The following is a 26,420-nucleotide window of genomic DNA, read 5'->3' on the forward strand; positions in this document are numbered from 1 at the left end:
CCTAAACATTATGCTATTGGCGGCTGATGAACGAGTAGTGAATTTAACGATATATATATATATATATATATATATAGAGAGAGAGAGAGAGAGAGAGAGAGAGAGAAATAAAAAAGGAGCAAACCAAGTCATGTGTTCATCAACGTTTCGTCTTTATTTCGAAATGTTGATGAACACATAACTTGGTTTGTTCCTTTTTTTATTTCTCTATTTCGTCGTAATACTATTTATATATATATATATATATATATATATATATATATATATATATATATATATATATATATATATACATATTAGCAGGGAGACCCGGGGTTGCCTGGGATCGAATGAGGATCAACGGATGTTTCACACTTCCAATACTTTTATTTTCATTGAAATCAGTAAAATTACCCATTTTTAAATCAAATCGATTAATTGACTGCTCTAGACAGGGACCCACCACGGTGCACTGGGAGGAAGCTTCACATGCCTTCCCACAGTGACTTAGCCCACAATACATTGTAGTCTACCCTGCACTGTAGAGTAACTATTGTTGATTTTATAAAATCACTTTATATAACGGCTTGAATTAAAGTTTGAAATGCAAAAGTTATGGTTCAATTGTGCTCCAAACAGAAACATTCATTTCGAATGAGTCCTGCCTTATCAAGGAACCTACTGCTGATTTTATACATTGGACACTTGTGATATTAGGTTGTATAGGAACGTTAACTGTGCTCAAAATCATACTAGTTATTTACTGTTTCCCACGAAACAAAATGTGACACAAGGTCGGTTTAATGTGGAAGATAACTAGCTCCCGTCAAAAGGGGATTCTGCAAAAATAAAATTGTCTTAGTATGGAAGGGTTTCCCCCTATATTGACTAAGGATAATTAATTTGAGTGCAGCATCTGAGCAGACACAACACTTCAGCAACGAGTACCGGGTTTTGACTGCTAAAAATCATACTGTTCCTTCTTTAATTGGATTTTTCGATTATCGATTTTTAATACTAATTGGGGGCATTCTGACACAAAACCTATCTAAGAACACTGCAATACACATAAAGTACATTTAATTTTAAAAACTTGGCCGAGATGTGTTGGAATTCATAGGGAACTCACACACACATACACACACAAAGTACCTTTTATATACGAGTAGAGATTTGAATATTTTCGCAAAGGATGAGAGCAGACTTATAGGATGAAAAGTCTTGAGGTCAGTTCTTTCAGTATTTCTTGAAAACTGGTAGCCTAGAGGTGATTTTCCAGCTATTGGAGAAGCAAGATTCGGCATAAATATATATATTTAAAATCTTTGGCCTTGATGGAGGGGAGACTAAAACTTGCTGCTATGGTTTCAAATGATCTGAAATAACAGACAAGGGAGACTTAATTCCAAATATTTCTCATATGTTACATCTCCCCTCTTTTGGAAATAGAGTACGATTATCTCCAGTATCAAATAAACCTCATACACTGTAAATTTACTTTATGTATGATAGCCAAAGGGTGGAGATATAACATATGAGAAATAGTTGGAATCAAGTCTCCCCTTGCTGCTATTTCAGATCATTTGAAACTATACCAAAACGTTTTAATCTCCTCGCCAGGTCACTAATATATATATATATAATATATATATATATATATATATATATATATATATAGAGAGAGAGAGAGAGAGGGGGAGAGGGGGGTGATAGATAGGTAGATATATCACTTTTTTGGCAATTTTATAAGTTCCAACTCGCAGCGACTATTGATCAGAAATTAAGAAATGAAGGCTCGTTTGAAAGTTAATGACCTGAATTGTGTAGTGGGCTATGTGACATTTACCCTTAAGGATGCACATTAAGGGGATCATCCATCATTTCAGGGCCTATTTTGACACTTTTTACAGCCATAAAATGTTTCAATCATAGTCATTTGTTTTCCTAGTTTTGCATATGAATTACAAAATATCTGATATTTCTCCAAAACCTCTGTCCTTGATGAAGGGGTGACTAAAACTTGCTGCTATGGTTTCAAATGATCTGAAATAACAGCAAGGGAAGACTTGATTCAAATATTTCTCATATGTTATATCTACCCTCTTTGGTTTTCATACATAAAGTAAATTTACAGTGTATGAGGATTGTTTGATACTGGAGATATTCATAATCGTATCCTATTTCCAAAAGAGAGGAGTGTAACATATGAGAAATATTTGGAATCAAGTCTCCCCTACTGTTATTTCAGATCATTTGAAACCATAGCAGCAAGTTTTAGTCTCCCCTCCATCAAGACCAGATATTTTGGGGAAATACATATATATATATATATATATATATATATATATATATATATATATATATATATATATATATACTAGCGTTTCAGCCCAGCGTTGCCTGGGTGTTTGGAGGTGTGTGTTGAGCAAAAAAAAAAAAAAAAATGGTAGTAGGAAGGCAGGCTCGAATCCGTACCGTGAAGGAGGAAAAGAACAGGGGGAAAAAACTAACGTCTTTGCTGTTATGACCACCACCAAACCGGAAGTGACTTATGTTTAAATTAAGGCTACACAATCGAAAGGAGAGGATGACTCTAAAAATATCGGCGAAAAAAGCGACCCCCCCCCCACTGTAGAAAAGTGCCCAGTTAAAGGTGAAGATATTAATGTTTTTAGCCAATTTTTCGATATTTGTCGTCTGAAAGGTCGAACTTCAAAACGATACTGATCTTGGTAAAATCCGACGGCTCTGTCGAAAGTGGTGGGCAGACATGCAAACATACATACATACATACATTTATATATTGGTAACTACAAATTATCGACCCAAACCGATTAAAAAGCTTGCCCTATCTCTGAATACCCTTTATGTAAAATTTCAAATGTTTAGACCAGAAATTGACTCAGTAATTTGGTAGAGACCGCAGAGGTCAATTTTTTTTTTAACTGTAACCCCTATTATGACCCCTTAACATTTATTGTTTTGCACTCAAATCAAGTTATTAATTAGATCTATGTCCAATGAACCTATATATAAAATTTCAAGTGTTTAGACCGTAAATTGTCGGAGGAGTTTTGTAGAGTTCTCAAAGGTCAAATCGTTGAACTTTGACCCCTTAACAGTCAAATTTCTGACCGAAAACCGATCACATCGATTTCCCCAAATCTCAGTACCCTGTATATCAAATTTCGAGTCTGTAGACTGAAAATTGACAGAGTTATTGCGTAGGGAAATGTACACACACAGACACACAAATACACAGATACACAGACAGACAGACACTTTCACTTTTATAGATATATAGACTAGCATTTGAGCCCGGCGTTGCCCGGGTGTTTGGAGGTGTATGTTGAGCAAAAAAAAAAAAAAAAAAGCGGTCAATTTTTTTAAAACTTTAACCCCTATTATGACCCCTTAACCTTTGTTGTTTTGGGCTCAAACTAAGTTATTAAGTTAGATCCAAGTCCAAGGAACCTATATCTAAAATTTCAAGTGTTTAGAACCAAAATTGTCAGAGGAGTTTGGTACAGTTCTGAAAGGTCAAATCGTTTAACTTTGACCCCTTAACAGCCAAATTTCTGGCCGAAAACCGATCACATAGATTTTCCCAAATCTCAGTACCCTATATATCAAATTTCGAGTCTGTAGACTTAAAATTGACAGAGTTATTGCGTAGGGAAATGTACACACACACACACACACACACAGACGCAGACACACACAAAGACACGTTCACTTATATATATATATATACTTATAGCTTAATTGAATATTGAAATGCTCATATCTTTGGTTCTATAGGATGAAACTACATGAAAATTTGCAGGCTTTTTTGAAGATTAGAATACTATTCTATGGTTGAAATTTTATGACAATTGGTAAAAAAGAGCCTATATTTTCAAGCCAATAAAATATGCTACATTTGTATATATAGTGTCCTGGCAAGCCAGCTTTTGTTTTGCTGCTTTAGAATGAAAATTGCTTAGGGTGTTTTTTTTGTTTTTGTTTTTTTTTTTGCTTGGCTGTTTCCCCTGTGGCCTTGCTAGGCCACTAATATATGCCGAATCTTGCTCCCTTGATGACTGGAATATTGATATAACGAAACAGTCGGTCTGTGAATAACTATTTAAGCCCCACCCCCTCCTTAAGTTGGGCTGTGTTGTTAATGATTTAACCTACTTTGTTTGTAAATGAACAAACAAATCGAGCACTGCAAAAGTGGGTGTGGAGAGTCAAATAGACATTTTATGATACCAGTCTCAGGTATTGCATGGGCCAGATGTTAGAACTGCCGACTATCAACAAATAGTTGTAGGTTCGATCTCTGGTTTGGGATGGGTGCTAATCTAACCATATAAATAAGCAAATAAAAGAGAAAAACTAAAAAAAATGAAAAAAGCATTTTTCTCCCTCTTTAATCCTAAGCTGTATTAATTTTTGAACACATCTCTCATTTACTCATCCCCATCTTCCTGCTCTCTCTCTCCCTCCTTCACACCCTCTTGTTTTCAGCTTCTATTAAACACAGTTAAATAAAATTCCATGTCAGAAATTCTGGTTTTATTAAAAATAAACTCTTTCTAATCAATACTGGGTAATCAATACTGTTGAAAACATTTTTTTTTTTAAAGCAATAATGAAAAGATAAAAGGAAAATAAAACTGCGCTCAGAAATTGAATGGCATGTATAATCGAATTTCAAGATGACTTGCAGATAACAATGCGACATGTTGAATTAAGAGTTGTAAAAACCTTGAACACATGCAACTTTTCAGCAGGGAAAACACCACAAGAGTATTTTGAAATTAGATTCATTTCAAAAGCATTTTGAATCTGTACTTGATATTCGTACTTGACATATCTTTCTTCCGCATGTCATTTTCTGTACTCCTCCTCCTCCTCCTCCTCCTACTACTACTACTACTACTACTACTACTACTACTACTACTATAGCAACGATGATAACAATAATAAGAAGAAAAAGGAAAAGATCATTGCTACTAAAATTCCAGAAAAAAACATGAACCATCATAAATAAGAAATCATTGAACGATACATGCGAGAACACCAAGTCAGTTACAATAATAATTGAATGAAGAATACAACCTCCAGAAATATTCCCAGTTTTATTAACGAGAAATTACTGTTAACAACTGGTGTAAGAACCCTGGGTGAGTAGATGATGATGATGATGATGATGATGATGATGATGATGATGATGATGATGATGATGATGATGATGATGATGATGGGGAGAAGAAGAAGAAGAAGAAGAAGAAGAAGAAGAAGAAGAAGAAGAAGAAGAAGAAGAAGAAGAAGAAGAAGACGAATTCATCTGCAAAGATTATTGAAAGAGGTGGCGAGTACTGGAAATCTGGGGAGACTCAGACTCCAGAGAACACCATAAGTTGTTCTCAAAGAGAAATCTTGGATTATGCCTTTTGTGACTTCTCTTAGTGAGTAAAAAATAAATAAATGAATTAAATTAAATAAATAAATGAATAATAATAATAATAATAATAATAATAATAATAATAATAATAATAATAATAATAATAATGTTATTTGAGACGTATTGGCTAACAATTCGTCTCTAATCTAACTTTGCTAATGATGCAACGAATGGTAGAGGAGTTTGCATCATGCATGAGTGGACATGAGAAAAACATTACATTTGTTGGTGTATATTATTTAATGATTTATATATAAAAAAAATACTGGCTACAATTATAGCAAGATTTATCATGTAATATAACAAATGGCAATCGTAAAGTCCCTCATTGAGTTGGAGTTAAATTGTTTGAATCATGAAAAAGTGAGTTTGCAAAGCCAGTAAAATATAAAAAAACAAAAAGACAGCCTGGCCTGCTAATATGTGCTGACATCCCGAGACAACACACAACCAGTTTGATTTTATTTCTAGTCACCAATACAGGTAGAAGGATTTTAAGTGTAGGGAGCTCAACAGATTCCTCCCAAAAAAGGCTCTTATCATTGTGCCACAAATCCAAAATTAGCCCCTTTTTGCTTTCTATCTTTCCCTCTCTCTCCCCCTCTTTTTCTCTCAAACTATGGGTTAAATATAATATTGTCTGTAGCAATATTCTCTTTTGCTAATAAAGGATTATTCCAATCTTTTTATTCTTTGGTTGGTTGTTTTTGTTTTACGGCATATCAACCCTTTTCAGGTTATTTAATGCCGAATCCAAAGATTTTGAAGAAAATTTTTTTAATAGAATATATTTGTTGTTTTCAAGTCGGATTCTATTTGACCCATAGTTGGGACCCTAACAGGTACTACCACTCCGGGTCAGAATGGACCTGAGAGCAATGGCAATTAAAGGGTGGTTCCTCACTCCCCAAAGCCCGCAAGCTGGGGCTTCACCACTGGATATAGTTTAAGGTCATATCCAGGACCGATTTTATTCTTTCCTTTCCCATAGTTAATAAATAGGGAGATTGAGAAAGAGAGAGAGACAGAGAGACAGAGAGACAGAGAGACAGAGACAGACAGACAGACAGACAGACAGACAGAGAGAGATTATAAATATTAACGATTATTTTTATACTTAAACACACGAGTGTTTATGCTTACACAATCATCAGTGTAGAAAGTGATAATTCCTATTAGTCGGGAGGTTCAATCAGACCCATTCATAAAGTCACTCATGACTTCATAGGTTAGCATTCTACATCAAGGCTCCGGCAACTAACAAGAATTGAGGAAAATTAAATGTTTATAAATGCCAAATTAACGGGCATACATAGTAAACACTCAGGAAGTATTCTACAACCGGAAGTCGAAATATATATATGTGTATAGGTTTTGTGAAAGTCTACACTTTTGCAAATATTTTCTATTCTTCAAGTACACCAATCCTTTTTAGATCCAAAGCTCGATGCTTCTTAATATATAATAATAGAGCATATATAAACAAATAGCAATTTTGCTCGATTCCAAAGTCCAAGATTTTATCCATTTTACCAATCATTTGTTTTTTTCAAATTGATTCATTATCTTCAATCATTTTGGTAAGAGACAAGGTTATAATCAAGATTGTCTGTTCGTTTTGACTTCCAGTCTCTGCTCTGCAGATGAGACGACGTTAACAAGAAAGATACGGTTCCTTCTGATTATCTTTCTCTCTGTTAGTGCGAAAGCCCCCTCCCCTTTTCTCATGTTAAGAATGGCTTCCTCGTTTCCATGTGTAATTATTCAGCCAAATGGACAGCAGAAACCGGAAGTCAAAAAAGAGCAGACCATTTGATTATCACACTTCTTTCATTTAATTTCATTATAGTCTTATTTAAAAGATAAATAAATTTATATCAACTGGACAGTAGAAACCGGAAGCCGAAAGGAGCAGACAATCTTGATTATTACCAAACAACAAAACTTCAATTGTCAAAATAAAATTGATTCCCAAATATTTACCTCAATGGAGGAATTTTTAATCCAAGAACTTGGTTCACCTGTAATGAAATTGAGATAAGCTTGTTGTTGATGTTCTTCTTTCTGGATCCAAGCCACGTTGGCAGTTTCAAAAAATGGTGAAGAAGTGTAAACAATTCCACCTGTAAAAATATAAACTAGACAAACTTATTAAGTACTAGCTGCACCTACCTGGCGTTGCCCGGTAATGTATTTACTTTGAAATTTGTTTTAGCTTTTCTTCTTTTTTTTATTTTTTTCTAAAACGTAACTTTATATGAACGAATACAGAGGGTTTTTTTATTTATTTTTTTTAACGTGGCGACCATTTAAAAATAATATTAACCCAAACCAAATTATTTCTGGAAAGAATTAAATCGAATTACATACTTAACAACATGCTGTAACTATTCACATACACAAAAAAAATGATAAACTAGAATCAAATATTGATTTTGTTGGAATAAAGCTATTGATAATAAAGAAACGATAAAGAATATTTTATATATTAGAAAAAGGAGGAAGATTGCAAACCAAGCTTTCTTTTCTTTTTCGCAAAGAAAGCATTATTTAATTATAAAATTGAACAAAATTTGTTAGCAGCATCAAATCATAGATTTAGAGGGTTTTACTGTTTATGTATTAAATGCCTCTGTTCAGTTTCAAAAGACAATGGATACTCTCTGTAAGGATAACTGCGCATGTAATTGTGCAGCAAGGGTCGTGCAATCCCCAACCACACCTCTCTTGAATCGCACTGCTTGAGTCCAGTGACAAGGAGAAACAATGCTAAGATAAGCGGAGAGCACATACAGCACCTGGAATTTTAAATGGTCACCCATTTTAGTACAACCAGGCTCAAGTTGCTTAACGGGAACCGGTGTGTCAGCGTGAATAATGCCGTATAATGTATTAAGGCACGACAAAGGCACAATCAGGTATGACAAATGGTTTCTACTGATTCTCTGTTAATGTGAGATTTAAGCGTGTCATTCGAGTAACTTGGGATATTGACAAAAGAAAGTATATTGAAAGTAAGAGTTTTAGGAACTCCATGACACGATTATCTCAAGATATAATGATTCATCCTTTTATCATCTGGTTGAACTAATTCGTTCAGTCATAAATAAATGAATATAACGGCATAAATAAAGTAGGAATTGATTCAAACACGCCTTGTATGTATTAGTTCAGTAATTGGGTAGATGCCAAATACCTCCAGATTGCAACTGTCCATTGCTTACATTCAGTATGCCGCCATCTAAAATTAACAATAAATATTTTTTTTTAATCATCTACATTATAATATTATCAAGAGCAAACCAGTTTTTGTGTCATTTAGGTTTCTTTAAAAATGAACTGTACTTATCCAGTTTACCAACCAATCTCCAGTAACTTCAATCGGCATCTTCTCTTCCGACGAGTTACGTAAGCAGTTGGAAGGTGCCAAAGCAAAGACAGTCAGATGATTAATTTAAAACATGGTATCCCCACCTCACTCATGTTGAAAATAGATTTTTGTTTAAAATTTTATGTACCTATTTACTATGCCTCCCCACGGGACAGAGTTAGACACCAGGGTCGTTTTTTAACATGGAGAAAAGGTACAAAAATAAAAATTGTCTCAGTCGTGAAGGATTTCTCCTCCACCGAAAGAGAACAAGAAATAGAAGTGCAGCATCTGAAGAACAGATGGTATTTATTTGCTCCCCCACTGAGCAAATTAGGCACAAGGCCGTTTTTAATGTGAGGTAAAAACCAGCTCCCCTAAAAGTAGGCAAAAAGGGGGCACTCTGGTTACCAAAAATAATAATTGTCCCAGTATAGAGGGTTTCCCCTCCATTGACTGGTACAAATTATCTTAAGTGCAGCATCTGCCGGAACAGATACTACACTTTGATCTTGACCAATGTCGAAAACCATTTTCGGTGTAAAACATTTTTTCTTGATTAAATGGATTACTTTAATTGAATCTTATCTTCTGACAACCGATTGGATAATCGCTTCGGCATTTTCAGACTGCTTACAAAACCTGCCGGAAGTTGTTGATACAAAGTTGCTGAAGATTGGATGATAAATTGGATACGTACCGCTGTTATTTAGAACAGCTCTTGAAGTATGTATCAAGGGAGGCGGCGCAGGTTAATTCTTTTGCAATCATTGTCCCCTTCCCCCACCCAAAAACGTCTATAAATTATTCTCTTAATAAAAAATTATATTAACATAAGAAGAAGTTCTTAGAAAATCTTAGAAATGCAAGTAAATAATTGTAAATTTCAATTCTCATTGGCTATAACAAGCGACTACACCTACTTCCATCAAAAAATGTTTTGTCTTTAAGATATTTTTATTTCCATAAAAATAATATTAGAAGTATTAAAGACTAGCTGGGCTTCCCGGCATTGTCCGAGGCAAAAGTAACCTATTTCTATTACGATTAAAAGTTCTACCTCTCTACCTCTTTCTATCCATCTCTCTGTCTTTCTCTCCTCATTTGAAATTCTGTCCAAATTCCCAAATTCGACAAAAACACACCCAAATTCAACAAGATTGGGACCACGGAAGGAAAACATGGAACACGGATTAGGTGTAAGAAGCATATATTAACCAAAAGGTTACAAGGATAGAATAAAGAGAAAACAAAGCTTACTATCTGGTAGTGTCCATTATGTGCTGTGTACTACTAATACTCCTGCTGATTCAACGGTATTAAAATACTGCTCACTGATAGTGATATCTCGCATTGTAATATAATGCTGGAAGAGTATGATGCATGTTATTTTCAGTCTCATAGCAATATATTAGACCAGCAAGGCTTCCTGGCGTTACCCAGGTCATAAGTGTAACCTATTTCTGTTAAACACATATCTCTCTCTATCCGTCTTTCTATCTTTCTCTCCCTAAACCCCTCTTTTTTCCTAGCTCGGTGCATACACACACATACACGAATGTATAATTCTCTTTTATATAATATATTCATCAACTGATTAGTCAGAATTTTCTTTCCAAATTATTACGTAATAAAAGTGAAAAACTGCACTCCTCTCGACAAAACCTGGCCCAGTTGCCCCCCCCCTCCCCAGAGAATAAATATTTTTCTAAATTTTAGATATTATGCATCTAATGCAACACCAATCAAGAATATATCAACTTTGTGGGTGTTTATTTTGTAGTTTTTTACTTTTAGCTAGACATGAAAACGCACATACACACAGTCAACTACCTTTTATGTAATAAATAAGAGTCTACCAATGTTAGAAATACAGGTAAATGGTTGTAAATTTTGATTCTCTGAGACTTACCTGTTGAAGTTATACAAAAAATCCAAATCCACAAATTCTGCACCAGCGACATTTTAGGGCGATTGCAGAAAGTCCTAAATCTCTGATCGTTTACAGATTTTTTTTTTTAACTGATGAGTTTGATGACTATGCACAGCTCATTATTGTTGGCAGCTTTCTTGAAGGAAAACACGAATATGGAGATGTTTCTCCTAGAATAAACACAATGCATTTCAAAAGTTGAAAAGAGAAGAGAAAAATGTTGAAACAGAAACAAATTTTTCAAATTTAATTTTTAATCAATCCTTAATCAACTGAAAAAAATATGTCAGAGTTTCTTAAGAACAGATACAATCATCCACCCTTCGAAATAATTTCAAACACACACACACACACACACACACACACACACACACACACACACACACACACACACACATATACTATTTTGGTGAGCAGTAAGGGATATACATATATATACGGTGGGGGAGGAGTAAGGGATTAATATATACTAGTAGGTAGACCCGACCGGGATTGATTAATGATCGACGAATGTTTCAACCTCCCATATTTTTATTGTCATCGAAATTGGTGAAATCGCCCATTTTCCAATCAAATCGATTGATTGCCTGCTCTAGATTAAAATGCAAAAGTCAGGTATCATGGCTCAGTTGTGCTCTTAATGGAAACATTCATTTTGAACGCGCCCCTGTCATATCAAAAATCTACTGGTGATTTTATATGTCGGGACTTTCGGTTTGTGTGTAATTAAACTTCTCAAATGAACTTGTGATGTTAGGCTGTGTAAAGTGTTAACTTTGGTCAAAATTGTCTGTTTCTTCTTTCGTTGGATTATTTCAATTATCGATGCATATTGAAGATATTCCGATAAAAAAAAAACTATTTAATATCACTGCCAAGTACATAAAGTACTTTTGTATGAAATTTCATAAAAATCAATCAGCCCAGCTTTTTCGGAGTCCATACGAAACTACTCTCTCTCTCTCTCTCTCTCTCTCTCTCTCTCTCTCTCTCTCTCTCTCTCTCACTCACACACACACACACACACTCACACACACACAAGGTTCCTTTTATATAATAGTATAGAATATATATATATATATATATATATATATATATATATATATATATATATATATATATATATATATATATTTAAATGAGAGAGGTCACCAACACTGTGTATGTATTTTTTTAACATTATTTTATTATTCCGTGTTTTGATTTTTTCATTAAAAAATATGTTTAGATCATTGTAATAATGTTTTTAAATCATTGAAATAGCTTTAGCGCGTTTCAGACGTTCTGTGAAGCGTCCTCTTCAGAAAGTATTCAAAATGTAAAATGTTTAGAATATATTTAAAATATATCTAAGATGTGTTTAAAATGTAAAAGAGCATTTTCGTAATCCATTTTGGTGACATGTTTCCGAGCGGTGGAAATATCTGTAAATGATTCTAGTTGTTCATTCGTGTGCTCAACCCTTGCTTATTGGGGACCAGACCGTGGTCACTGCTATCTTTTGCTTTTCTCTCTCTTTTCTTGTGTTTTTACTTTCTTTATTTATTTTTTCTTATTTTTTTCTCATACTTGAGTGGAAGTGAGGTGTTTGGTCAAATGAGTGCGTAGGGGAGTGTGTGTGTGTGTGTGTGTGTGTGTGTGTGTGTGTGTGTGTGTGTGTGTGTGTGTGTGTAGGGGGGGGGTTCCTTGTATTGGTCTGTAGAATGTGTGTTCTATGTCTTATAGTTTTATAACATTATAAATTTATTTGCTTCCATACGAAAGCAAATGTGATACAAGGTCGTTTCTAATGTGTGTGCGGGGGGTGGGGGGTGACCAGCTCCCCTGAAACGAGGGTAATTGGTAGGGATATTTTCATTCAATTTTGATTTTGATTTTTTTGGATTTTCAGATTTTAGTTTCTGTGTATTGTGATTTGTGATTTTCGTTGTGGTCTTAATCGGTTATGGCATTCATAGTATTATGTTTGTTTAAATAAAGAGGCGTATTCATAAATATACGTAGGGGATTTTTTAATGTTTCTATTTATTTATTTATCTCTCCATGCGGGTAGGGCCAGACCCAGGAACGGTTTTTAGTGTGGGGAAAATCTCGTTTCCCAGGTAGGAGGGGATACCTGGAGGGGTACAATTATAAGAGTAAGGATGAGAATTATCTCAGTCATGAGGGATTTCTCCTCCACTGACTGAGGGTAGGAGGGGTGGGTGAAGTGTTGGAACAGATACTACACTGTGGTTCTAGATATTTCTTAGTGTTGTTGGTTTCGAGGTAAAGTAAGGTTGGTATTGTTCAATGTTTTATATTAGAGATAGGGATGTTTTGCCTCTGCGTGGCTGTGTGTGTGTGTGTGTGTGTGTGCTTTAATGTGTCGGTTCTGAATTATGTGTGGGGGGGGGGTGTATGTATATGTACGTACGTGCGAGTGTGCCTTGCATTTCATGTTTTTGTGTGTTGATATTAGGCTCTGTTTAGTTCTGGAGTGAATCTTGTTCTGAAATTTTTTTTTCTGTGTAAGTAAATAAAAGTAATTGTCTTTTAACATTGGCTGGCACTTGTCTTTAGTAGTGGCAGTTGAAATGATAAAAGTAATACCGATGTTAATCTTAAAAAGAAAGAACTTTATTTGCTTTTTTTACATATTGGAGAAAGTACATCTCTTGTTAATAAGGTTGGCCGACAACGTGTGTCTTGTTAGTTCGGTGGCTAAATGTGTACTGGCTACTTGCCTGTCATGCTGGCTGGGGATTGGTTAAGGAGAAAGAGAGAGAAAAGAAACAGTATAGGAGTAGGAGAGAGAGGTGAGGAAAAGTCTTTTAACACGCGAGTTGGCAACTGACTTGGTCACGACCTGCTTTTCAACCTGACCCCTGCTAGTTGCTAAGCAACAAAGAAAAATAGAGAAAGGCTAAGAAACCATTATTTTGGGGTAATGGTATTATTTTTGTCCTACTTCTTGGCTTTTAAGGGTGACTCAGGTCAGTCTTGCAATCTGTTTGAAAGATTGGCATTATTTTGAAGCTATTTCCACTGCATGTGTGCACGTGTTTTGAAACATAGAGGTGCTGTTATCTGCAATTTTAACGTGGCTCTTATGTAAGGCCACTCTATTGTTGAAGTTTTTGGTGGCGCCTATGTAGGATTTGTCGCATGCTGTGCATACACTACATTTCTGGAGGTGCAATTCAGATCCTTTTTTATTCTGAATGTTTGTGTTGGGTTTTTGAATGCGTATGTGTTTCCTTCTATTATTATGTCACAAACTCCACGTCACGGTTTGTTGCATTTTGTAACCCCTTTTGTAGTGTGTTGAACGAGTTTTGAGGAAGTTAGGATTTGTTTTTAGTTTTTGGGTTGGCGTTTGCTTTTTATTATTTTTGTTGTCTTAAGTATATTGTTTAGTTTGTTGTTTTGACTAAGAAGGATAAGGTTTTTGTTATCTGTGTAAATATTTCTGGGTTGTTTGTGTTGTGTGTAGAGCCGTATGCTAAAATTTGTTCTTTGCTGTGTTCTTTTGGGTTTCTTAGTTGGTCTATTGGAATTTTTTCTGCCAGTTCAATACCTTTCCGTATTAGTGGTGGTGGATATCCTCTTTTCTGCAGGGTTATTTGCAGTTCATTTAGTTGAGTTACATTTTAAACACATCTTAAATATATTTTAAATATATTCTAAATATTTCACACTTTGAATACTTTCTGAAGAGGACGCTTCACAGAAAGTCTGAAACGCGTTAAAAACTATTTCAATGATTTAAAAATATTATTACAATGATTTAAACATATTTTTTAATGAAAAATCAAAACACGGAATAATAAAATAATGTTAAAAAATACATACACAGTGTTGGTACATTATTCTATCGTTGGAATTTCTTAACCCACTTTATATATATATATATATATATATATATATATATATATATATATATATATATATATATGATTTTTACAATATATTACACTTTTATTTATACCAATCCTTAATTTATGAAGCTCAATGTAATTACTAGGGCTGTGACAACAGAATATTCTTTTAATTCTTTTGACTCTCGGGTATATATCCGACACAGATACTCTTAATAAACCAAGAATCACATCTCTCTATATAAAAACATATAAGATATTAACAGATATATACTCAAGAGGCAAAAAAATATGCTGTTGTCACAGCCCTAGTAATTACAGAGCATATAGCAACAAGTTACGGCATAATCACGTTGACACACTGGTTCCCATTGGATCATCGAAGTTAAGCAACATTGAATCTGGTCAGTACTAAATGGGTGACCATTTGGACCTTCCAGGTGCTGGACGTGCTCTCTGCTTATCTCAGCATTGTTTTCAGTCGTCCTGGATAACTCCTTGCCACTGGATTCAGGAGAGGTTTGGCTAGGATTGCACAACCCTTGCCTTACACTTACACACGCAGCTGCCCCTATAGGAGTATCCTTTGTCTTTCGACAAATAACTGACAGAAGTCTATATTCCAAATTTCATGATGTTAACTATCTTACAATGTATTCCTTTAAGTGCATTGACATTCACAATTCTTGACAGCACCTGTTCTGTAGCGCAAAATCATTTATTTAATTATTATATCAATCAATGAATCTATTTTTACCTTAACTCCTCAGAAGAAATAGCAAATATCAATCCATTAAAAGAAAATAAAATGCATTTGGGATGATTACAAGATCCGAAAACTGGGAAAGAAGTTGCAATTACCTTTTATTTTTATTTTATTATGCCATGGCATAATGTGAGAACTGGCTTTCTTCTGTGGAAGACAACCTATTTTTAAGTCGCCTGACAAAGAATTGTGAATTTGACCAACTATCTGTCCGAAACATTAGTATGTCCAGTGTTGCAACCTTGTAAATTTGTCAATATCAATAAAAATATATCTTGCTCTGTTTTTTTATTGATCACTCTTAAACCACCTTGTTAAATTCATGAGCTTTCTCTCTTGAATACCTATTACTTAGTATATATATATATATATATATATATAGTCATTCACATACAGTACTATTTCGCTGTATCACAGCTCATCAGTGCAGCTAGACAAGCAACTACCTCAAGCCAGGATCGAGACTCGACCGCCCAAACGACAGTCGGCACTTCTAATTGTTATGCTATTCAGCTGCTGCTATGTTGGGTAGTGAATAAACAATGTTTTGACATTGTCCAAACGCCTAGGCTCTATTTTTTTACATAAAGAGCATCACTTAATACGCTAATGGCAGTTTGTATATCACTTCCCAATATGCTCAGCCCAAGATAGGGAGCATTTTATATATATATATATATATATATATATATATATATATATATATATATATATATATATAAAGTAGCAGGCTGCTCGACATTGCCCAGTCATAAAATATGCTTAAATATGGTATTTTGATTGATGCAGATTGTATTTATTATTATACTAGCGGGGTGCCTGGCATTGCCCGGCATTGCCCGGCGTTGCCCGAGTGTTTTGAAAAAAAAGTGTTAGTAGGCAGGCAGGCTCGAACCATGACATGAAGGCGGAAAAGAAAGTGAAAGAAAAGCTGAGATCTTACCACTATGCTACGAGGCGAGAAGTGAAAAGCGTTCAAAATCAACGATTAAAAAGTTGACTTGAAGTGAATAAGTTCATGCAGGTGCAGAAGCGAAGGTTGGCTGCAGGCCAGTTTCTGCTTCCCCACGACGTTGGGGAAACCCAGCTCCCCTCAAGAAGGGGGAGCACTCCAAATGAATAATAATTGTTTGATATGAAGGGTTTCCCCGACATTGATCAAATCTGATTGACTTCAAGACGTTTTGGCCACTAACCCGGCAAGTCAATTCGCTTCGATTAGTTTCACTTTATTTATGCGAAAAAGACCAACAAACATTCAAAAGGTCGAAATACAAGGAGTTTATAAAAGTAGATCAAAATAAATGTACCACTACTCTTATGAGCCTGTCAGAGAGAAATGATTTAATGATTGAGAAAAAATTTCCAGTTATACCGTAGCTGGAAATATTGTGAAGTAGGCCTTTATACCATACCTTATCAAAGGCCTTTGATATGTCAAGAGCAATTGCCCTAGAAAGGAAGCCTTTGTCGAGAAATTCACTAATCCTATGAGATATAACCGTTAGCACATCTGCTGTAGATCTAGCAGAACGGAAACCATATTGTGTGTCACTAAGAAGGTTATTTCTGCTGAGGTGGTTGACTATTTCTCTATTTAATATGGATTCCAGCAGCTTACTCATGACACACAGGAGATTTATTGGTCTGTACTGAGAGGGAGATGACTTATCACCTGAATTCTTAAATACAGGGCATATTGATGAGATTTTCCAGGATGTTGGAAAACACTTCTCCTTAAGGCAACGCTTAAACAGGTGGTGATAAGAAGATTAGAAATAATGTACAGAATGGACAAAAATTAATTACTTAATTTAATTACTAGCTTAACAAGTATTTGCTGACAGACAAGTGAGCACATACATTCGTACATATTTGAAAAACATGCTGAGCAGATTTTATATATACGTTTCTCCCCAACTGGATCATAATATAACAGAATTATGCCACCTTTTTTCCAGTGACCTTAGCAAGAAATTTGATGCAAGTCTTTCATTTTAGGACTGGAGTGAAAGCCAGTCTTAGGAGCTTATTAAAGCAAGAGGTTTTCTCAAGCAACTAGCTATTCATTTTAACTGAGGTAAATGAGGGTCCGAGTGTTGATGGTGATGGGAGAAGCTGAAATTTGGTAGAGAAGTCAGGCATATCTCTATCAAATATGGTTGGATTGCAGAAATAATTGTGAATTTTATTAATGGTGCCATGGGTTACAGCTTTTTAGAGTTGTCCTGTTGTAATTAGCATACACCTAAGATAGGCACCGCCAAAACTGCCGTTGATTTCTCGCTGGCAATGACCATTTGGATGGTCAATGGAATTTGGGTGGCAATAAGCCTCCCCAAAGTCTCAGTCCCCTCCGTACCTATCCAGTGGAGGTCTGGTAAGTACTTTCACTACTCAGTCTTTCCATCCTCCTTGACACCTTTGACTATTTGGTGCCAGCCTATGCCGGCACTACAAATTTTTTTGTTTATTATTATTGTTGTTGTTGTTGTTGTTATTATTATTATTATTATTAACAACAACAGCAACAACAACAACAGTAGCAGTAGTTACTGTTTATCATATATAGAAAGAAATGAAACTTACCATAAGTAAATTTGGTGTTTAATTTAAATAATAATTTTAAAAAGCAACTTTTAATAAATAAAGTCCGGTATTAGGAATTTCTACTTTTTTATTTTCATGCAACTATGCAAGAGCTCATTGTATAAATTTTATGAAAAAGATATTAAAAATAAACAAATTCCATTATAATAGGATTATCTTGAAAATCCCTGACCCAGGACGGTGAGTCTATAATATTGAGGTATTGTTGGGAGCCTTTTTAATAATGGGGAGAAAAAGCCACCAATAAAAAAATAAATTAATAAAACCACAATGACCAAAAAAAGTATTGGATGCTAATCTATGTCACCATCTCTCTCGTTTCCTTTATTCACGAGAGTAACTAGGAAACATTTATGCCAGAACTCAAACTAAAGATAACAAAATAAATACCCCAATTTTTCAGACAAAGCAAACATTAAATGCTGAATATATTTGCCTATCAAATAGATTAATCTATCATCAAGCAAAAAAAAAAAAAAAAAATCTATATAAAAAGGACAAGATTATGTATGCATATATAGGTCAGGTGTAAATTAATTCTTGTAGAAAAGTCTTTGAGGAAAACTGTGCTGAAATAAATGATGATGATAACATACAACAGAAAGTTGATTTGAACAAATTGCTAGGTTAAATTAAAAAAAACAAAAACTTTGGGCCTGTTGATTTAGAATGACTGTTTTATGCCAAATTGGTGGTTGAATATGGTTAAATTTGTGCTCAATAATACTAATCCCTATTAATCCCTGTTAACCCAAAATACAATTTCGAATTACGTCTCTCACTCCTGGACAGGGTTCAAAAGAAAGTCACCAACTTGATAGGTCCTGAATTGTGATCCAAGCTTCAACCTCTGTCCCATCGACAAAATGTTGCATCCCTCTGCCTGTTCTACAAGTATTTTAATAGTGGATAATCTGATGAACTACAAGCCCTTGTGCCCCCTTGATGTAAATACCCCCGACAAACCCGACAATCAGCAAAATCCCACCCCTACACAGTAGAGATCCCTAGATGTAAGAAAGCATTCTACTCTAATGGTTTCTTCCCTAGAACTGCTAGACTCTGAAACTCCCTTCCGGGTTTCTGTTTTCCCAACTGTACTGACATGCAGAAGTTCAAGTGTAATGTGAACAGATATCTTGCTGCTCAACTCTCTACATAACATCCCTGCAACTTATGTCCCTGATAGTAGCCTCCTACATCAAAGTGGCACTGTGTCTTGTTTGGGGTGAAAATGGAATAAAAAAAACAACAAAAAAAAAACGTAGGATTTCTACACAGTCATGTCTGGCAGACCAAGAGCATGCTATCCTCATGGGTTAAATAAAAGGTTCTGTTTCAAATTCCATACAGATTCCAGAGTTCGACAGAAAGACTCCAAAGTTAAACTTGAAGAAGGTTGAAGGTTACATCGATCCAAAAATTGTGAAAATAACACTCAATCTGAGAAAAGTAGTTTGAAGTATCAAGATAATATGAATAATTAATCCTCATCTAAAAAATTTCAGAAACATATTATCAAATTATTTCATTCATTATTTTCAACCCTCTCATAATATTCTTCATCATACAACTGACAATTCATCCAATCTCATTATTTCGTTCCTCTTTTTAGGATGCTCATAGCAAGAACTCGCCTGGCTATTACCACTGTAAAGAAATTTTCTATTTTCCTCATCAAACAGAATTTCCATGAACATAGTTACTTGCCAAGAAGTTCCCATCTGTGAAACACAATACCACAGGACTGCTTCTATGCATGCTACAACATAGTCGTCTTCAAATCCAATGTGAACATATGTTTGTCATCAACCATATTCATAGGTCATGAAATATTGTTTATTTCATTCATTATTTTCAACCCTTTCATAATATTCTTCATTATTAGAGATAGGACAACAGCATATTCTTTTCATTGTTTTGACTGTCGAGTGTGTATCCGTTGATATCTTATATGCTTTTATACAGCGATCTGATTCTCGGTTGATTAACTGTGTCTAACTGTGTCGGATATATACTCGAGAGTCAAAACAATGAAAAGAATATTCTGTTGTCATAGCCCTATTCATTATACAACTGATGATCCATCCATCTCATTAACCTTTATCCTTGAGTGGTTTTAACCTTGATAAGTGGTGACTTGTTAGTATAAAGAAAAAATAGGTATTCAAGCCAAATTTTATTTTTTGTAAAATATTGTAATCATCAGTTGTATTATTTATCCATTTATTTATTGCAGATTATTGTCCTTATCTCCTCGTTGTTTCACGACGTTTCGGCCAACTATTCTTCTGGCCTTCGTCAGGTGGTTAACCAGAGGAATAGTTGGCCGAAACGTTGTGAAACGACTACTAGAAGATGAGGATAATAATAGATGGATAAATAATAGAAATTACTCATCGCAACAAGAATTATAATTAATTAAAATAATATGCCAGTTGATTTGTAAGAAATTAAATCTTGAGATTACTTTCAACAACCTTGTAACTCTCTCTTTCCTTATTTTGTTCTTTAGTCCTCATATTCCATGAGCGATGTTTCTGACAAAATAGGAAGAATTGCTGTTTTCTATTTTCCAAGTCGGAATGTATTTATCTAGCATTTATTGTTGACTAATTATTGATCTTAGTATACTTTCTTTTTTTAAATTTACTTTTTCCATCAAGTGGCTTCATGGCTTGTTTGTAGCAATTTTCCATAAAAGAAAGTGCCGTTTCATAACCTTTATCCTCGAGTGACTTTTAGCCTTGATAAGTGATGATTCGTTAATAAAAACGAGAAAAATGTATTCAAGCGATTTTTCTTTTTCTTCTTTTTCGTAAAACATGATAATTGTTGTCTGACTTGTGAGGAAGACACAAGTGCCGTCTTATATTTCTTGTTTCCTCTGCAATGGAGAGCCTCCACCATTTCATCATTTTAGATCCATTATTACTCCTAAACAGAAAAAATATGGCAAGACCTACTTACCGTTTTCAGCCTGTTTTTCGGTGCACAAAGATACAACCTTTGTCCTTTCTTCTCAGCAGATCCTCATTCTCACTTGATATTTTCAATTGGCCAAACTGACAAATAAGGATTAATCATCTCTCGCTCTCTCTTTCCATTATATATTTATCATCTTTTCTCTCTATCACTCTTTCTTTCTCTCTCTCTCCCTCTCTCTCTCTATCTCCTTCTCTCTTTCTTTTTCTACTCCCTCTCTGTTGGATGGATTGACAATTCTAAGGTCATCAAAGCTGAAAAATGTTTAGTAATGACATCATTTGCTTTGCCTTTTGCATTATTTTGTTCTCTAAAAAGCATGTCATTGAAACACGTACATAGATGGGTGACTGATAAAACTGTTAACTACGATATAAACTCTCAGGCTTCGAATCTCAACTTGAAACAATCAGCATGTCTATCCACACTGAGGAATACTGATACAACGAAACAATTATCAGTAGTAGATTATATATATATATATATACTTCTACTATTATATAACAGGAACATTGTGTGCCTCTGTATCTGTGTGTCTGTATGTCTATTAGTTCATTCCCTATGGACTCAAAAATGGCTGGGCCGATATTCATGAAATTTCACACGAAAGTACTTTATGTGTCTGGCAGTGTGCAGATAGGTTTTGTATCGGAATGTCTTCAATAAGTATCAATAATTGAAAATTTGGTCAGCGTTAATATCTTACATAGTCTACCATCAAAAGTGCATTTGAGAAGTTTTATTACTACACAAGCCGAAAAGCCCGACATATACAATCAACAGTAAGTTCTTTGATATGACAAGGGCACGTTCGAAATGAATGTTTCTGTTTAGAGCACAAATGATATTTTTAAATTTTAATGCAAGCTATTATATATATACTTTTATAAAATCAACAATAGATTCTCTACAGTGCAATGTAGTCTACAATATATGGTGAACTTAGTTACTGCGAGAGGCATGTGTATCACAATGGGTTCCTAATTAGATCAGGCAATCAATCGATTTGATTGAAAAATAGGCTATTTTATCGATTCTGATGACAATAAAATATTGGTGTGAAACATTCATTGATCATCATTAAATCCCTGCTAGCATATATATATATATATATATATATATATATATATATATATATATATATATATATATATATATATAGGTTGATCATCTCCTTGAAACGTTAATCTTAATCAGTTCGTATATACCAATCGTAATGGATTAAAATACATTTTCATAATTAAAAAGTTTTTCATATTTAAAAAAATTGTTTTATATAAAGTTAGAAAAAGTCCAAGTTCAATGAATATCTTTTTTGATTCCAGAGCATATATAGTGTAATATAACAGTTCTCAAAGTTCCAAAGATCAAGTTTAATTTATTTTTCTACATAGTCTCGATGTACTTTTGCATGAGCATTCGAAACACTTTTTGTCATACAAGGATCGTTCCAAAAGTAAAGCCTCCTATTTTTAACTCAAAAAGTTGAACAGCTAACGATGACAAGAGTGGTAATATTAAAAACTAGCGACCTTTTTGTGCTCCAGAATTTATTTTCTACATAATACGTGCTTAATGCTATAACTAAATAGCATTAAGCACGTCCTCTTGCATGGGTATGCCGCGTCTTTTTCTTCTTCATTTTGACTCGTCCCTCGTTTCCACTTGTCTTCTACACCTACGCATTGCATTCAAGACGCGTTTCCCTTTTTAAAAAGAGGTTGGGATTTACTAAGCAAAGTTCATAAACCACTGCAATAATACATTTGTGATTGACCCCCCCCCCTCCTCGTCGTCGTCGTCGTCGTCGTCGTCGTCCTCCTCCTCCTCCTCCTCCTCCTCATACTTGATTATGTCAGAAAATGCACCAATTTCATGCTTCTTACTTAACTAAATTATACTCAGTAATACTAACGAATAACGCTAGAGTTGAAAGGATCTTCGAATGTAAATTTTTTGACAGAAAATTCTGCACTCATTCAGACTTTAGAAACAACTGGCTTGTTAACCCTGTTTTATAGTTATTCATCCACCGTTTCTTGATCAATTTATTTTTTAATTTTGGACACGTAGCCCTTAAAAAAAAGAAAAAAAGTCAGCGATATGCCTCCCCCTCCCCCAATTGAAAGCTTTGGAGACCCCTATCCTGGAGTATTCTTTGCTGTCACTGATGGCAGCACTACCCGTTGCATTTTAATCATTAAATCCATCTTTCTATATGTATTTACTATCGAAATTATGGAATTTTATATTTTAAAATTCATCTTGAAATTTAATGCGATTTGTTTTAATCTTTAAGAATTTTCTGAAATTTATTATATAAAGTGCAAATATCTGTTCGTATGTCCAGCTAAAACTTGAAAAATACACAGCAAACACCCACAAAGTTGATATATTTTTAATCGGCATAACCTGGATGTAATCTAAAATTAAAAAAAGATTCATTATTTGGCAGTCAAATAGCCATTTACATCATTTAATGTTATCAAAACGTACACACATTTTTTAACGTTATCATCTAAAGGGATGTAACTCTGATTTTTTTCCACAAAGTTATTTCCCTTATGATGACTCGAGTTATGTGTATGTATATGCCCAGAGAGAGGAATGGGCTGAGCAAAGAAGAAAGAAGTAATTGGAAGAGGAATGGAGAAAACGGGGGAGGGATAAAAAAAAAGGGATAGAAGTTATGTTACACCTTTGCTCAGTGCAATGGCAGGTAGCCCTGCTAATCAAATATAAAACCTGGTTGGTTCAAATGCCAAGATGGAGATTCGGAAATGATTGAGATGTGTATGTGATTAATGTCCATTTTCTATTTCACTGGTGACTTCACAAATATGAAGACTGAATGGCTAAATAACATTTGTCTATTGCTCAAAAAGAACTTTGTACTGCGTATTAAATAAACAGTACTGGGAAGGGCTTAATAGACATGATAATTTTTTTTTTTTTTTTTTTTTTTTTTTGTTACACAGTGATCACCACTTATCAAGGCCCGGAAGCCACTCAGGGATAAGGGTTATTGCAAGTACATTACGTTAGTGAGGAGATTTTATGAAGTGTTTAATTGGGGCGGGCGGTTCATTAGGAATTTGTTAACATTAGACTTGAAGACATCCAAGTTGTAGTCCGGAGGGAAGCAGGCAGACGGAACACAGTTCCACAGGCGTGCAGTTCTAAGAAAGAAGCTTTGCTCATGAAATCTGCGCTTTGATTTAGGCACAGATATAGAGTGGGGAAAATTTTTCACAGTGGATTCAGCTAGACGGGTGTTTTTCGTGAAAGATTGGCAAGGGGGGACCAGAGATTGGAGTTCAGACGAGCACCTGCCATGAAAATAACGATAAAACAAGGATAGGCTCGCAACGTCTCTTCTGTGGGAGAGGGGTTGCAGGGTAGAGAAAAGGGCATCCCCACTAAACCACGAAGTCTATTTTGTACTCTGTCAAGGTATGATAGGCTGTTTTTGGCAGCTCCTGCCCAGATATGGCAACAGTATTCCATCCTTGGACGTACTTGGCTTTTATATAGATAGAGAATTGCATCAGTAGTGAGATATCTTCTGGAGCGGTAGAAGGATCCCACCATCTTTCCAGCGACCTTGGCAACAGACTTGATGTACGTGTTCCATTTCAGATCAGGAGTAAAGGTCAAACCCAGAAGCTTGTCAAAACACGGGGCCTCACCCAGACGAGAGCCATCCATCACAATTGATGCCAGCTGGGGATCAGAGCGTTGATGATGTAAGGATAGGAGTTTGGTTTTGGATGCATTAAAGGTAACTAGCCACATCTTCCCCCACTGAACCATGCGCTCGAGATCAGAGGAGAGAGAATCCGAGAGAACTTCGTCATTTACAGCCTTTGATGTGTTGCCGTAGATGGTCGTGTCATCAGCATAGATGTCAACGAATGATTTAAGTATGTGTTTAGGGAGGTCATTGATGTAGATCAGGAAGAGAGTTGGGCCCAGTATTGACCCCTGAGGGACTCCAGCATTTATATTGCAGGCCTCCGATTTTTGTCCATCTACCACTACTCTTATGAGCCTATCGGAGAGAAATGATTTAATGATTGAGAAAACATTTCCAGTTATACCGTAGCTGGAAATCTTGTGAAGTAGACCCTTATGCCATACTTTGTCAAAGGCCTTTGATATGTCAAGAGCAATTGCCCTAGAAAGGAAGCCTTTGTCAAGAGATTCACTAATCCTGTGGGATATAACCGTCAGCACATCTGCGGTAGATCTTGCAGAGCGGAAACCATATTGTGTGTCACTAAGAAGGTTATTCCTGCTGAGGTGGTTGACTATTTCTCTATTTTTTCTATTTAATATTGATTCCAGCAACTTACTCATAACACAGAGAAGACTTATTGGTCTGTACTGAGAGGGAAATACTTTTGTGCATATTAAAGCGCTATTCTTTACCTTCCTTAGGCTTCATTTATTTCTGTTTTGTCTTTTTTTAGTCTTAGGTAACGACTTATCAAGGCTAAAAACCAGAGTGGATAAAGACTAATGAGATGGAAAGCCTGTCAGCCAAAAGATGAGTTTGGTTACTTATGGTATGGTTTATAACAAGTATTTGTTGACGTTGGATTTGAAAATGAATATGTTGTAATCTACAGGGGAGCAGTCTTGCAGTAATGTGTTCCATGGATGAGAAACCCTTGAAATTCTGCCTGATGCTAAGCATGTGGAAGAAGGATAGTTTCTTTCCATTGTGGTTATAAGACAAGTTCTTGCTGTAAATGACAAAGCAATAAAAATGCGATAAGTATCACCTACCCATATATGGCAGCAGTACTCTATCTTAGGATGTATCTGACTCTTATATAGGTAGACGATTGCATTAGGAGTCAGGCATTTTCTGGAGTGGTAGAATGATCCAACTATTTTTCAAATTTTCTTGGTAACAGTGGTAGAATGAATCAACTATTTTTCAAATTTTTTGGATGTAGGCTGTTCATATATTCAAGACAATGGCAGAAACCGTAGAAAAAGACCTTCAGGGGAATAGGGCAGTAAATGAATGTTAGTATTTAATGCTACTAAGACTAAGCTCCTTTCCTTTAGCAATTATAAGAAACCTTCTCAACCACTGATAGTGATGACTAATAACCCTACTTGAGAGATCATCGTTCAAACTCCTCAGCTTAACATTCCACGGCAACATAAAGTGGAACAAATATATTGAGGGCATTGCCAAGGCTGCTGCTGCAAAAAAGGTGGGTCCCCTCTACTGTGCTAGAAAATTACTCACACCTGAGTGTATCTTGTATCTCCACAAAGCTACCATTTGCTCATGCATGGAGTATTCTTGCCATATCTAGGCTGGTGCATCTGCCACTAGTCTCTCCCACTTAGGATTAAAAAAAAAGTTTCTAATCTAATAGGCTCTGCACTATAAACCAAGCTTCAACCTCTGTCCCATTGCCACAATGTTGCACCTCTGTGCCTGT

The 26,420-nt window shown here is 35.2% G+C and overlaps 1 protein-coding gene across 4 annotated transcripts in view; it reads right to left on the reverse strand.

The window, feature by feature from the left end:
* Positions 1 to 26,420, reverse strand: part of LOC145277627 (uncharacterized) — a 171,076-nt gene that overhangs the window by 122,453 nt on the left and 22,203 nt on the right. For 2 of the 4 annotated variants that reach the window (XM_080129185.1, XM_080129181.1), the window contains exons 1-2: positions 10,714 to 10,898; positions 7,415 to 7,569 (exon numbers count right to left, since the gene is read on the reverse strand). In XM_080129185.1, the coding sequence (XP_079985311.1) occupies positions 7,415 to 7,569; positions 10,714 to 10,765 (207 nt within the window). In that variant the 5' untranslated portion in view covers positions 10,766 to 10,898. Of the gene's footprint in view, positions 1 to 7,414; positions 7,570 to 10,713; positions 10,905 to 20,940; positions 21,081 to 26,420 lie in introns of those variants that run through there. The other 2 variants (XM_080129182.1, XM_080129183.1) reach the window with 2 other exon arrangements.

The sequence above is a fragment of the Euprymna scolopes genome, chromosome 6, assembly GCF_053919585.1.
Source record: "Euprymna scolopes isolate OS-2025 chromosome 6, ASM5391958v1, whole genome shotgun sequence".
In the NCBI taxonomy this organism is placed as follows: Eukaryota; Metazoa; Mollusca; class Cephalopoda; order Sepiida; family Sepiolidae; genus Euprymna; species Euprymna scolopes.